General features: G+C 35.5%; 2 protein-coding genes across 2 annotated transcripts; one reads left to right on the plus strand and one right to left on the minus strand.

Moving 5' to 3' along the window:
* Positions 1–3,338: 3,338 nt before the first annotated feature.
* LOC134253629 (alpha-amylase-like) lies at positions 3,339–9,980 on the minus strand. Its single transcript, XM_062736196.1, has 8 exons — positions 9,848–9,980; positions 8,334–8,470; positions 7,935–8,086; positions 6,519–7,040; positions 5,863–5,981; positions 5,253–5,476; positions 4,738–5,068; positions 3,339–3,575 (listed from the first exon to the last, which is right to left on the minus strand). The coding sequence occupies exons 1-8, from the start codon at positions 9,912–9,914 to the stop codon at positions 3,496–3,498; spliced, it is 1,632 nt and encodes a 543-aa protein (XP_062592180.1). The 5' UTR covers positions 9,915–9,980; the 3' UTR covers positions 3,339–3,495.
* Positions 9,981–10,734: 754 nt separating this feature from the next.
* LOC134253667 (U8 snoRNA-decapping enzyme-like) lies at positions 10,735–12,572 on the plus strand. Its single transcript, XM_062736244.1, has 3 exons — positions 10,735–11,115; positions 11,407–11,673; positions 11,962–12,572. The coding sequence occupies exons 1-3, from the start codon at positions 10,912–10,914 to the stop codon at positions 12,187–12,189; spliced, it is 699 nt and encodes a 232-aa protein (XP_062592228.1). The 5' UTR covers positions 10,735–10,911; the 3' UTR covers positions 12,190–12,572.
* The last annotated feature ends 463 nt before the right edge of the window (positions 12,573–13,035 follow it).

Below are 13,035 nucleotides of genomic sequence, written 5' to 3' on the forward strand. Positions count from 1 at the left end.
GATTTCCAAAAAAAAAAAAAATATTACGTCTTGACTTTGACATTATGAGTAGAATTATAATATGGTCTACCCTTATCTGAGTTCTACAAAACACTAATACTTATGATTTTAACAAATCTTCAACAGAGAGATCCTAATGGCACACAAAGTATAACTAAGATTTAATACTAAATACTTGAGTTGTTTCTTGAAATAAGAATTTCCTCCAAAATGATATAATTTTTATTTTGTTAAAAAAATAATAGGAAGTGGACACTAAATGATAAATTATGAAAAATACCCAACAAACAAACAAACAAGATGGACAGTATAATGTTCTACGTATGTTTTGACGTAAAACCCCAAAAGCCAGTAGAGAGATTTGAAAAAAATCTATAATGAGTTAAGATTTCAAAGAAATACTGACCAAAGGTCATCCACGTTTACAATTAAAAGCAGGGACGTCCTAGATATTTAGAGATATTTACTTTGTTGACCTGGTGTACAATTTCCATTCGTAAATGTATTAGAGAGTTTTCTTCAAATAAGTTACTTTCATATTAGTGCTTTTAGAATCCTGCATGCAGAATTAAATTGAGTTTTCGGTTTCTGCTTTTGCTTTTTGCAAACATCTTGTGATCAGAGGTAGAAAACCCATGTTTACCATATAGAATGTTGAAGAGACTGATGAGGGCCATGGTCGTATAGTGTTTCTGAGCTCGTAAAAATTGCTGAAATAGAACTCGGCCTTTTGGTCGAGATAAAAGTCTAGACTTTGGGCCTAAGTACTTTGCTCATGTACCTGACAGAAAAGTGTTTGAAGAGGGAGTTTTGACTTAGGACTTTGAAGAACAATTTGTTGCTTCCAGATGAAGACAAAAGACAATCATACAAGGTTTGGATAAATATTTTATAAAATTGAATTTCATAAGAGGAGGATGAAAGTCAGTGCGAGAGAAAGCATGAATTTGCTTTTTAAAGTTTTTTTTTTTACGATTTACGTAAAATGCTCTTAAATGAGGTAGAATGCATACCCGATCTTTTTTTTTTTTGTTTTGTTTATGTGTATGAGAATGTTATTAAATCATAAAGCAGTGCTTCCACTAGACTGTGTATGGCTTTTTACGAAGCTTTGCCTTGCTTTATTAAAAGATTTTGAAGATTTTAAATGCACGTCTTGAAAATGAATTCATTTCAATTTTGTCTATCTATAACAAATAATTTGTTATGCTCGTAAATTTGACAATCTTTAGCAGAGAGATTCTAATGACACATATTCACAAAGAATAACTATTATTAACAACAATGCTTGAGTAAGCATTGTTGTTCTTGAAATAAGAATTTCCAAAAAAATATATGTTAATTTTTTATTTTGTTTAAAACATATAAGGAAGTTGGAACTATTTTATTATAATGATATCAAAAATACCAAACAAAAAAAAAAGAAAAAAGAAAATAATAATAATAAAAAAAAAAAAAAAAAAACAAGATCGACAGAATAATGTTCCATGTCGTGAAACTTCAAAAGAAGCCATTAGACAGAATTTTTAAAAAAAATGTAGGGAATGAAGATTTCAAGTAAACAGTGACCAAATGTTATTTACGTTTACAGTGAAAAGGAGGGACGTCCTAGATATGGAAAAAATATTTGTCGACCTTGTGTGCTATTTCCATTAGCACGAAAGATCGAGTTAACTTCAAGTTGATATTTTTCCCCCAGAAGATAAATTTGTCGAAATACTTATAGCTTGTTTGTAATGTTCTTTTTCATAAACACATGCATCGGCCAAATTATAGAATTATGAAACAAAGAATCTGCGTTGCATACATTTCATTTTCATTTGGTTCTTTTATTTGAAATTTTTGTAAACACTTTTGTGACAATCAGGAAAATGCATTAAAATATATTCAAACTGTATGCAGGCGTTCATTACGGGAACCAAAACTATAAAATGCAGACTCAAAGCGACTCTTAATGTCTGTTGACTTTAGATGCTGCAATATTGAAATCTTCTACACATTGTCAGTTGTTCTCAATTTAAACCGCAGAGAGGTAGGATTTTGACCATCATAGAAGGTTTAGAATTTCTTAATATTTTAGAAATTTATTATTAGCATCATTTGCTACAAAAATTGGCCCAAAATATATAGTGTCTTTCCAAATATTTTATTGAAAAATAAACTTTGTTGTTATGACTACTTTAACAAAGTTTATTTTTAAATAGAATTTGTGGAAAGTCAATGTTGGTTCGTATGTATTGATTTCTAAGTCTGCGTTTCCTTCGGGTATTTCTGCTCTCGTGTTTGGATCTGGGCGATTCCATGATTCCCATGTCTCTTCCTGGTATACGTGCTTTTCTTTCTTGTCCGATTAGTTTCTGGTAATACCTGACTTTTCTTATTATAATCTGAAAAATATAACCCACCTGGTGTCCTGTTGCTGTTTTCTCAGCGTCTTCTGTCATATTTTCAAGAAAGTTCTAGCTGTTGTTTTTGTGACCTTTTTTATTACTTCTTTGTTTCTGTTGACTTTGCTGCTGGTTGACTCAAAATTGCATTTATTTACCATCTTTTCTGCTTGAGTATATGATTGTCTCATCACTAAATTAGTCATGTTCTGCATATCTGCAGTCATTTATTCCTAATATAGTGTCTATAGCCTGTTCTTCTTTCTCTAATATGGTACGAACATTCCGGAAGCCAATCCTAACTTTGGTTTTCTTGCTCTGTATACTCTTCATGCAACCAGTTTCAGTTGGCTTTTACTGGTTGCATTCATGTGCGCAGGTTGCTGCTAGTATTCTTTTGTCTCGAGAAAGGGTAAAATATTCCAAGTCCTTATATTCGTTCCCCCCAGAAAGGGAGATACCCCCTTATTCAACCTCTAAACTGGTGGACTAAGGCTTTGTATTCAAGATTGCCTTTATTCCTCTAGAATCGTTGCCTGTCACAGCTCATGAAGTCATCCTCTCCAGGTTTGTATTCGAGTTACCTTCTTGATTTTATTCCATAGCATTGGAATTTCTCAAGCCATTCAAAAGCACGGCCACCAGTCGCTCTTCTTCATACTCAAATGACACGAAAAGCTTATTTAGTTAACGGGACTTCCGGACATGCGTTGGAGGGACTTTTCTGCATTCGCTTCGGAGGTATGTCGATTTCTTTTTCTTGTATGTTTTCCAAAACAAAGAATGTGATCTTTTATTTGGATATTACCTCAAAAGTAACCGGCAGCGTGTACAGAAACAAAGTTGCCAAGCGGTTTTGTTTGAAACAAGGAATAGTAATGGGTATTTTTAGGATTTTTATTTTATGAACAACACAATTATCCACAAAAGAAACGTAGTATTCTACAATTGAGGTAAGACAAATATTGTCCCACCTTCAATTACTATTCGTCCTTACACCCTGTAGGATGTGTTTGTTTCAATGATATATGTAAACATTTAAAAATAAATACAGCAAACACCAGGAGGAGTATTCAGTTCCATTTAACACATCAGTGCGCCGATGAAATTAACGTCTCTTCCCGAGGATTCCCGAGAATGAACCAGTCTCGCTTGAGGTTTGTTCTCTTGGGCTTCCTAACCTTGCATCTATAAAGCAAAATACATAGGTAATCAGAGATTACAGAGCTCACCTCAATGAATGTTGTCTTTAAGTAAGGCAAAGTCACACAATTAACCAACATCTAACCCTTAGACGTATCATCCATGCAAATTTGGTCACTATAGGGCTCATAGTTACTTGGAAATGAGACCTGCACCAAAAACATTAACCCGTTTACTCATCTAGAAAATGTAGGTCAGATTCAGCATCCGAAGCGAGCCAGATTGTTTACATCCTTAGATTATCATCCATGCAAGTTTCGTCAACACAGAGCCTTTATTCACTTGAGACCTATACCAAAAACTGCACCAAATTCACCTGCTCCAAAGACACTAACCTGCAACATGGTCATTCCTTTGCTGAAATTGCAGCATCTGAAACCTTAACTCGTACAAGGAAACACACTCGAAGCATCTTCCATGCATGTCTGATCAATATAGGGCATAGAAGTACTTAAAAAGAAAGCTACACCAAAAACCTTAACCTTGACGCCGACACCGAGAGTATCACATAAGCTCCCCGAACTTCGTTGAGGTGTGCTAAAAATATTATTCCGAGTCCGAAACTTTGAAGTGTTGATCTAATCATATCGCAAGGATATATTTTCTTCGAACAGTATCTCTAAACAGATTGATTAGACCTAATAGTAATAAAGACTACATATAGCGTACCTGATCCATAAAAAAAATTTACGAGATTAAGTGTAGATTAAGATGATACATGTATTTGCTATCCACGTTCAAATTCAATTTTTCATCGATTTTGAACTTCATCCCCACGTTTTTATAGTTAAATTGACTTTAAACTACATGTGTCTGATATTTAAATGCCGAGTTGGAAATAAATCGGCTATTGTTTTAAATCTTGGTTATCTATGAAATGCGATTGATTCTAATCTGGAGAGAACGATCATAGGCAGTTATGCCTGCTATTCAATCCATTTAGATGAATAAATATATTTTATACTAAACGCAATTGATTTAAATTGTGTAATTTACAGGAAAGTCATATCTTTATTTAAAGTAACAAAACAAATAGAAAGATCTCTTTAATTTTATTTAGTTTTGAACTTATAAAAAAAATACGCCATATGTGACTTTAAACTTTATTTTTAAACCAAAAAACTTAATTATTGTAATTGATTCTTACCAATATGTAACGCAATCATTGGTTCCTGTTCTCGAGAATGTATGATGAAACTTGCTTGTCCAAGGTTATTTACTTTTACCATCTTTCCAGTACATTTATCATTCACAACGCCACCGGATATGATGTCACAATATGTCCCACTTGGTAAACCAGTGAGCAGCCTTTCGGATAGCTCGGAATTTCCCGCGTTTACGGCGACGAATCCTCTGCCTTGTCTGGCAAAAGCAAACTGTCTTTGATTGTTACTCCACCAGTTCGCCATTCTGGCACGACCTACGGTATTTCGGAAACCTACCATGTTCATTATTGGTCTCCAACGATGTTCGCAAATCTAGAAAACAATAACTACATGTAAGTTAATTCTTCTAACCATACAACACTTTATGGTGCTAACTACCTGTACTTATACTAGTAACGGGAATGTCTGTAAAAGAGAAATTGGCTAAGTCTGTTAAAGCCATAAACCTGTAATGATACTATTTAAAACGTTTATTTGATTAAGACTTTCTACTTGCCCATCCATTTTGACAATCTATGCTGTTCTCGTAGAAGGCGCCCAAGGTGGTCATGTTTGAATCAGCTGGTGGACCCATCCAGGAGTAAACGTCCCTTCCGTCCACCACTGTCTTTGGCCAATAGTAACTACTCATTACTCTTGCCATCCCATACGGATGCGCAAGCATGAAAACATTTGCCATCTTATACAAACGGGCATTGTCAAAATTGGATAATACTTTCTCTGTAAAAGAAGTTGTTAATCTGTAGAATTACCGATCATACTAAGGTATAAAGATGCTCATTGCTCAAACTATTGAGAGAGTAAAACTTGTCTTATCAAGACACCACTTGTTCAATAGAAATTGGTCGGCATATACAGCATAAACCCAGATTAAGCAACAATTAAAACTGTTGAATTTACTGCAGGTGACTTAAAGTTTACACCGTTTTAGACAAGACTTTCGGATAAAACAACATACAGATGAGACAAGTTTCGCTGTAAGTACAGATTAGTGAAGACAGGTGAAGAAATGGGACATTAAGGCATTGCCTCTACCAACTAGACAATAAGAAAATCTTTCTTTAAGAGAAAATTCTTTGTAAATACATGAATGTGAAGATATAGACCTTTTCCGTAGCCACGCTGACTCGCACTGTCATCAATGAAAACCAAGGCATCGTCAGATACTGGCCATCCGGGTCTTAACTCTAAATCTGTTAGCACTCTTAGATTTTCTTTGTGACTTCTGAAATGAAAAGCAGTTGTGATGTTTGGTTTATTTATTAAAACTTATGGGTCAAAATTAAATGAAATGTGCCTTTCGTTTGTATAAGTATTTGTTAAAGCAATATGAGCTGCAACTTTGATTTTGAAAAATTGTTAATTACTTTTTCAATGACAGAAAAAATAAACTTCAGTCGTTTATATTTGCAATCGAAGAACTACATGTATTTATAAGCTTCGATTGGATCAAAATTAAATTATTGTCGTCCTGTACAAAGACGATTTCTTATATAAAACTGTATATTGGATTGTATATAGAAGTCTTTCTTCTGCCTTATTTCAATCTAATTGATCATAAAGGTTTAATTTACATACAAATTTATCATGATAGCACATTTTAACAGAAAAATAGAATTTTCAAAAATGCAGCTCATATTGCTTTAATCTGATTCGGAAGTCGAACTAATATTCCGAGGGTGTTTTCTACTAGTCCAAACGATTTGATTTTTAAGAAAACATGCATGAATCCGAGAAAATGCAGGTTAGATTTAATACTAACAGAAATACCCTTGCAAGGAAGTATCCATAGTCGTAGTTAGTGACCTTGGCTAGTCTAGAATATTCTGGAATATCACTAGATAATCCTACGGTGTCTATTACCAAATCCTCGTGAAGAATAAAAGGGCGCGTGTCAAAAGGAAAATATTTTATATTTAGATGATGTAGTTTTACGTACAATCGCTCAAGTTCAGAGGGCCACATGTGCTTAGCAGCATCGATTCTAAAACCTGCCACTCCAATGTCTATAAGCTTATTTAAAAACTTTACATGAGTTTCTTGAACGTGCTTAGAGAATACTTTCAAATCGTTCAGTGCTTGTAGTCTGCAATTTCGAACTTCTGCTTTGTTTGTATAGTTGTGTACTGTAAGATCCTTGGATGAACAGTTTTGTGCGCTGTTAAAGTCTGATTCGGAGAACTGAACTTCGGGATACAGGGGGTCGCTATAATAAGATCCGGCTGTACCGAGTCCACTGGAACCCGCCTTCGCCATGTGATTCAGGGTCACGTCTGCGTATATCCTGAAATCGATATACTACATTTCATATTAATCATTTTTAGAGTAAAATCTCATTTTTTATTTAGATAAATAATTGATCTTTTGTTTTGTTTATCATTTTGTCTGTCTTAATTCAAATACTTTCTTAAGGAATGACTGTCTTATTTTTCGATTTCATGATTTGATCAATCGATTGGCTTGCGTGATAATTTGCATAAACGCCGAAGGCGTTTATGCATTAAATTATCACGCAAGCCAATCGATTGATCATCGTCATGAAATCGAAAAATCTGACAGTTATTCCTCATATTTACATGTTTTGATTCCGCCAATCCACGTGCTCCAAGCCCTGCTTCTGTCTAGCTGTTTGTCCCACCCTGCACGTGTTTTTTTTTTTTTGGAACCGCGCCAATACATTGATGGGGAAATAGAGTACATTTACAATTTGTAATTTTATCTCGGACAAAGACACTGGATATGTAAATATATAAAAATAAAAAAAAGAGCTTAACAAATTTTAGCCACGTTTGGTTTATCAAAATCTTAAGCTTGGAAACAGGGGACAGAAGCTTTAAAACCGAGGTCTCCCTATAATTTGAAACTGAGGAGTATTCTTTCAAAAACTTTAAATTTTGGCATTCCCTGAAAATCTTGCCCATGCCGTGATGGACGTTTGTAGAATAAAAAACAATAAATCTGGTCAAAAGACGATGATGATAACAGAAATCAAAAAGTTTTTTCGGTGATTTTAGTTTGTTTGTTCGTGTTTTTGTTTGTTTTGTTTGATTCTTGTTTTTGTTTTAATTTTATTTGTTAGATTTCTTTTGGGCGGTCCCTCGCCTCTTATTTTTAAACCTGTCATTCACAATTCTGCATGCCATAATTCATGAATAATTTTAAATGACTATAATCTGACCTGATGCCAGCTTTATTGCACCGCTCTACCATATCTCTGAACTCCTGTTCGTTGCCGCTCCTTGTCACCAGTTTGTAGGATACGGGCTGGTAACGCTCAAACCATGGGCGGGAAGGAAGTTTGATGATTCTATTCTCATGGGGAGGAGATATCTAAAATATTTTCAAATATACCTATAGATAACTACATCTGTTAGTTAAGGTAAGATGTTCTTATCGTTGGAATACTGAATAAGTGACGTCCTTGCTTTAATAATTTCATACTCAAGGAAAGAGGATCCCATTATTTACATGCACATTTTTTGTCATTATTTATTTGGGACTTTAAAAAGAACTTAGAAATTGAAAGAAATGATCTATATATGTATATACATGTATAATGAAATTGTAAATTCTTTACCTGTACCCCACAGAAGCCCGCTGGAGCCAGAATTCGTTCACATTCTGTAGCCACGTCCTTCCATTTCCATTCAAAGAGATGGACAATGGTTTCTCTTCCCGGTGGACAATTGGACTGGCTCCATAGACCGCATGAAACTTATAAAGGGAAAAAACGAAGGTGATGCGTGGTTTTGGTAAATAAAGTGTATGCTTTTTGATCAAGAAATCGTGTTGGGGAATGGGGTAAAGAAAGTATTAATTCCTATCTATACAATATGTGTAGAATGTAAATATGTATTACTGCATTAAAGATTCTTTCTTTTTCTCAAATAATTTATGTGGACACAATTGAATGGTTAATAAAACATTGAAATAACACTGTCAGTCTGTCTGGATGTCGCTGACAGGATCTATAGCCAAAGTGTCATTGCATACGGACATCACACTGTTGTCACCAGACTACAATCTATCTTTGGACGACCACAGAATATTAAGATAGTGTTCAGATGCGCAGACGACTTGTAGTAGCAGTTAATTCGCATACGACAGATAGTAGCAATAGAGGATTTGCAGACGACTGCTGGTAGCAGAAGAGGCTTTGCAGTCGTCTGATGGTAGCAGAAGCGAAGATGTAGCCATTTAAGATCAGGAGGGTGGCCAACTCGATCTATCCCCCGAATTCGAAATAACTTCAAGATCTCTCCCAGGGGGTGACTGGTGCGTTTGCTTGATCAACAGCCAACTCCGCCATCTAAAGTGAACCAAATGTTGCTGGGTTCTTTAGGACACCATTCCCTTGAATCTTCTGGACCTGCCCTACATAATTATGTAATGATCCGAGATACTCTACAACACCGATACATGTATCTCCCCCACCTCGCGAGTCAGTGAGAACCTCAACATCTAGTAACAGACACTGAATAATGAATGGAGGTGTCGTCATAAGTATAGGCTACCCTTGAAATGAGAGACCATCATAAACCCTAATGTTAGAATGACAGTGACCTTTGGAATAAGAGAGAGTCAAAGATACCGAACTTAGAGGAAACATTTTTTTTCTGAATACAGACAGTAACAAAAATGTACCAAGTGACTCCAGAACAGTGATCGGTCATTTATGTACCAGGGGGTATTCTGTCTCATTGACAAACATAACTCCATTGGAATATCAACTGGCTACAGTGGAGTATTCTCCTTATCTTAAGGATGTTGACAAGAACAAGCTCTATACATCAAATACACGTGTTGCTGAGTAAAGCAAGTCATTGTTTGTTATACTTAATTGACAAATAATCATAGCAAAATATACCCTGGTATGAAACGAAATTTTATATCATAAAATGTATACCAAAATACACATGAATACAAATTTTACACATGAATATGTATTTTTTTTATATACATTGTATAGATTTTTTGCCTTAGATACAATTTATATTTTTTGTTTAATTTCTCTTGATGCACATTATACGCATCGATAGTGGCATTTTTTTCCCAAATTTTAATAATCAATGTACGAGATATATAGCTTACCTGGCATAAAAGTACAAAACAAGATCAGTAATGTCCGCAAATTCCCGCACTTTTGAACTTGGTCCATGTTAAAGATGATAACTCTCCTATTCCTGGTGACCTGCTTACTGAGAACTTTAGATTATCTTCTAAATTCTGCGGTGTCTGCGGCGAGCGGATCCATGGTTTCATGTTGAAAGGGTGAGATAGTTATGAAAATAATGTTAGTTTAAAAATTGTTTGCTCTGCTTATGTAAGGCATTTATTTAATGAAACGGAATTTTTATAACGTGTATTTTGAAAAAAAAAACAACAACAAAAAAACGGGGCTTTGTTGTTCTTGTAAAAGAGGAAACTGTTAGCACTGAGTCTGTTTTTTGTTTCAGTTAATAAAGGAATGATATCAATAATCAACCCATTTTCACCAAGGGCCTACATATACTAACGCAACGTCACTTTTTTGCTGTGAGCCAATCTGATCAAAATCAGATCTTTTTTTTTTTGGCCGGAAAGTCTTTCGACTCTCAGAATTATGGAGCGTGAACAAGTCTTGTATTAAAAAATCCCAGGCCTGTTTGACATTTTTGCATAAATTGTATTCTAGTATCATTTTTGTGATATTGTCCAATCATAAAAAATTGCCGAAAAAATTACCTCAAACATATCGAACCAACTAAGATTTTAAAGACTAAAGATGTTTGTTTTAGGTAATTTTTCGAATTTATGGCATAAATTATATCACAAATATGTCATTGAAAAACAATTCATGAGAAAAGGTCTAAAATACACGGGAGTCTACACTGGTCTGTGAAAAGGTGGTGTGTCCTGTGGTCGGGCACTGTATTTCCGGAATATACCCGGCGATATGTAAAGGGTTCCAGTATTATGTTACGCTATAGTGCTTCCGATTAAAACTAGCAACGAATAAATCTGAAATCATAACATTTTTCATCTCTGGCAATTGTAAGCGTAAATCCATTAATTAAATTTGAGTTTAACATAGTTAATTTAAACAAGTTCTTCTTACAGAAGGGGATATTTTGAGCTGTCAATCATTTTATTCCGTAGCCAGATCAAAGTTCCAAATGACTGATATCGGATGGGGAAAGTTGCAGGCCTACGAAGCATATGGCCGAGCTGGGGACAAGAAAGAGGATTTCGACATTGTAACGTACGAGGCTGCGTTGTCTGACAAATATTCTTCTTTTCGACATGCGTCACACTCCATGCTTTTTGCCAGGAACGACGTGCTTCTATGGGATTTATACTGCCCTAGGGCTGCAGTGTTGGTATGCTTGTAACACATAATTCCATCATGCCCAAAGAGCTAAGAAGGGGGGGGGGGGGGGGGGGGGGGGTTGGTATTTGTGCCTTACTTAAGATCCAAAAAACATCCATTAAAAGATATCATGTGGATTGACAGGGCATTCAAAGGTTTATAAGCACTGATGGGACAATATATTTTTACTTCTTAGTTGCACTTAAAATTTTCCCATGCATCCTCTAGCATAACTGATACACAAACAATTACAAATATAAGCTAGTAGAGATTTTAATAACTCATTAATCATATCTTTCAGATGCAGATGAGGTTTGATGGCTTGCTAGGATTTCCAGGTGGTCTAGTTGATCCAGGTGAACACCCACTCCAGGCAGCAAACCGTGAACTAGAAGAAGAAATTGGTCTGGACACTGAGAAGTTTAAACTGACAGATAGTGACCATGTTATTTCCTTTGTGAACAAGGGCAAAAATCTTGTGCTACATTTTTATGGGAAGGAGGTCACCTTGCCACAATTTCAGGAAATTGAATTAGAGAATCTAAAGGCCCCTGATTATGGAGCAGAAGTAAGGAAATATTTTCAGTATATACCGATATGCAAAAGAAGCACAACTTCAAGGTTTTGACAAGTAGATACAAACTTGTATATAATTTTGTTGGTCTAATTTTCATCTCAAACTTTACATATATATGAAATACTAACAATGTAAATGCATGTTTTGTGGGGAAAAAAATAGAAGTCATTTGTATTTACTTTGGGATCAGGGAGGGTGTGCTGGTGTCATCCAAAGAATATGTAGATACTAGATTGATTCTTTCCAATTCACTCTAATTTCAGCTGTGTTATTTTTTAGACACTGGGTATATTGAGACCTCCACTGTACACTATGGGTGATGGATACAGAGGGCTCCCAGCCTTTCTCTCCAATAACTTCGCAGGGAATGCTCGTCAGGAGTTATTGATTGGAATTCAACACTATAAAATCCTCTCAGAAGAAGAAATCCAAGAAGCTTTGAATTCCTACTTAACTTTCCAACAACAGAATAAAGACTCTATAGGCCTGACTAATCTAGAGAATTAAATAACATATTTTATGTGTACTTTTTTGTTTATCTGTGTATTGGAAATCCATAGTATGTAGGATTTTGGGTGAAAGGGGGTTCTTATAGATGGCAAGGGGTCTGGGTTCTGCCAGTCTTCAGTAGGTCAAGGACAATGCTAGATGGGGTCAAAGCCCACAGTAAGCTTCTGAACACCAGCAATTACTGGTAAAGAACCTTATTTTGACAGTAATCTTACTGTTATTTCATTGAAGTATAACTGAAAATATATATATGTGAAATAGTTTTGAGAAGGCATGAGCCATGTGCGCCCTAATCTGAATATAGGTCTGTAGTACCAATGGTACCATGAAGCTTTGAACAAAATATTTAGTCATCCCAGTTAAGACCCCTGGTTAAAATGGTGAGACAGTGTGTTCTCTGGTGGATGAAAGTAACTGACCCCAAATTAGATTGCAGACTTGCACTAATTATGGGACATCAGACTTGGCACTAATTGTCACCAAAACACCTCTGAATGCAGATCTCCGATGGTGATATTGTGTGGGATATTTATTCAAAACCAGGACACTGGGCCTTGTATTCTGCAAATCTTCCAGACCCGTCCCATCTAGGAGATCTGATGCCCCACCCTTACACATGCAATACTTGGCCAAGTGTTGCAGGTCCTAACAGAACAGTTAAAAGTTTAAATCTAGTCATATACACACTGACCATAAATTGAATAAGGAATAGATTGCCTCAAGTACAAGTGTACCTGTGTGACCTTAACATTGCGACTGGTCATCAGATGTTCCTTATCTCACAGATAAACAAATAACTGTCCCGGCACACTAAGCATTTTAATTACCTTCAACACTTCTGCT

The sequence above is a fragment of the Saccostrea cucullata genome, unplaced genomic scaffold, assembly GCF_032062105.1.
Source record: "Saccostrea cucullata isolate Sc308-1 unplaced genomic scaffold, CSIRO_AGI_Scuc_v1 ctg418, whole genome shotgun sequence".
NCBI lineage: Eukaryota > Metazoa > Mollusca > Bivalvia > Ostreida > Ostreidae > Saccostrea > Saccostrea cuccullata.

Excerpts from the sequence above, each read along its gene's own strand:
- LOC134253629 (XM_062736196.1), bottom strand. The coding sequence starts at position 9,914 with ATGGACCAAGTTCAAAAGTGCGGGAATTTGCGGACATTACTGATCTTG. Across the intron at positions 5,069-5,252 it reads TAGATTGTCAAAATGGATGG|ATTTGCGAACATCGTTGGAG; the intron begins GCAAGTAGAAAG and ends ATTGTTTTCTAG. Across the intron at positions 3,576-4,737 it reads AATGATTGCGTTACATATTG|ATGCAAGGTTAGGAAGCCCA; the intron begins GTAAGAATCAAT and ends TTTGCTTTATAG.
- LOC134253667 (XM_062736244.1), top strand. The coding sequence starts at position 10,912 with ATGACTGATATCGGATGGGGAAAGTTGCAGGCCTACGAAGCATATGGC. Across the intron at positions 11,116-11,406 it reads GCCCTAGGGCTGCAGTGTTG|ATGCAGATGAGGTTTGATGG; the intron begins GTATGCTTGTAA and ends CATATCTTTCAG. Across the intron at positions 11,674-11,961 it reads CCCCTGATTATGGAGCAGAA|ACACTGGGTATATTGAGACC; the intron begins GTAAGGAAATAT and ends GTTATTTTTTAG.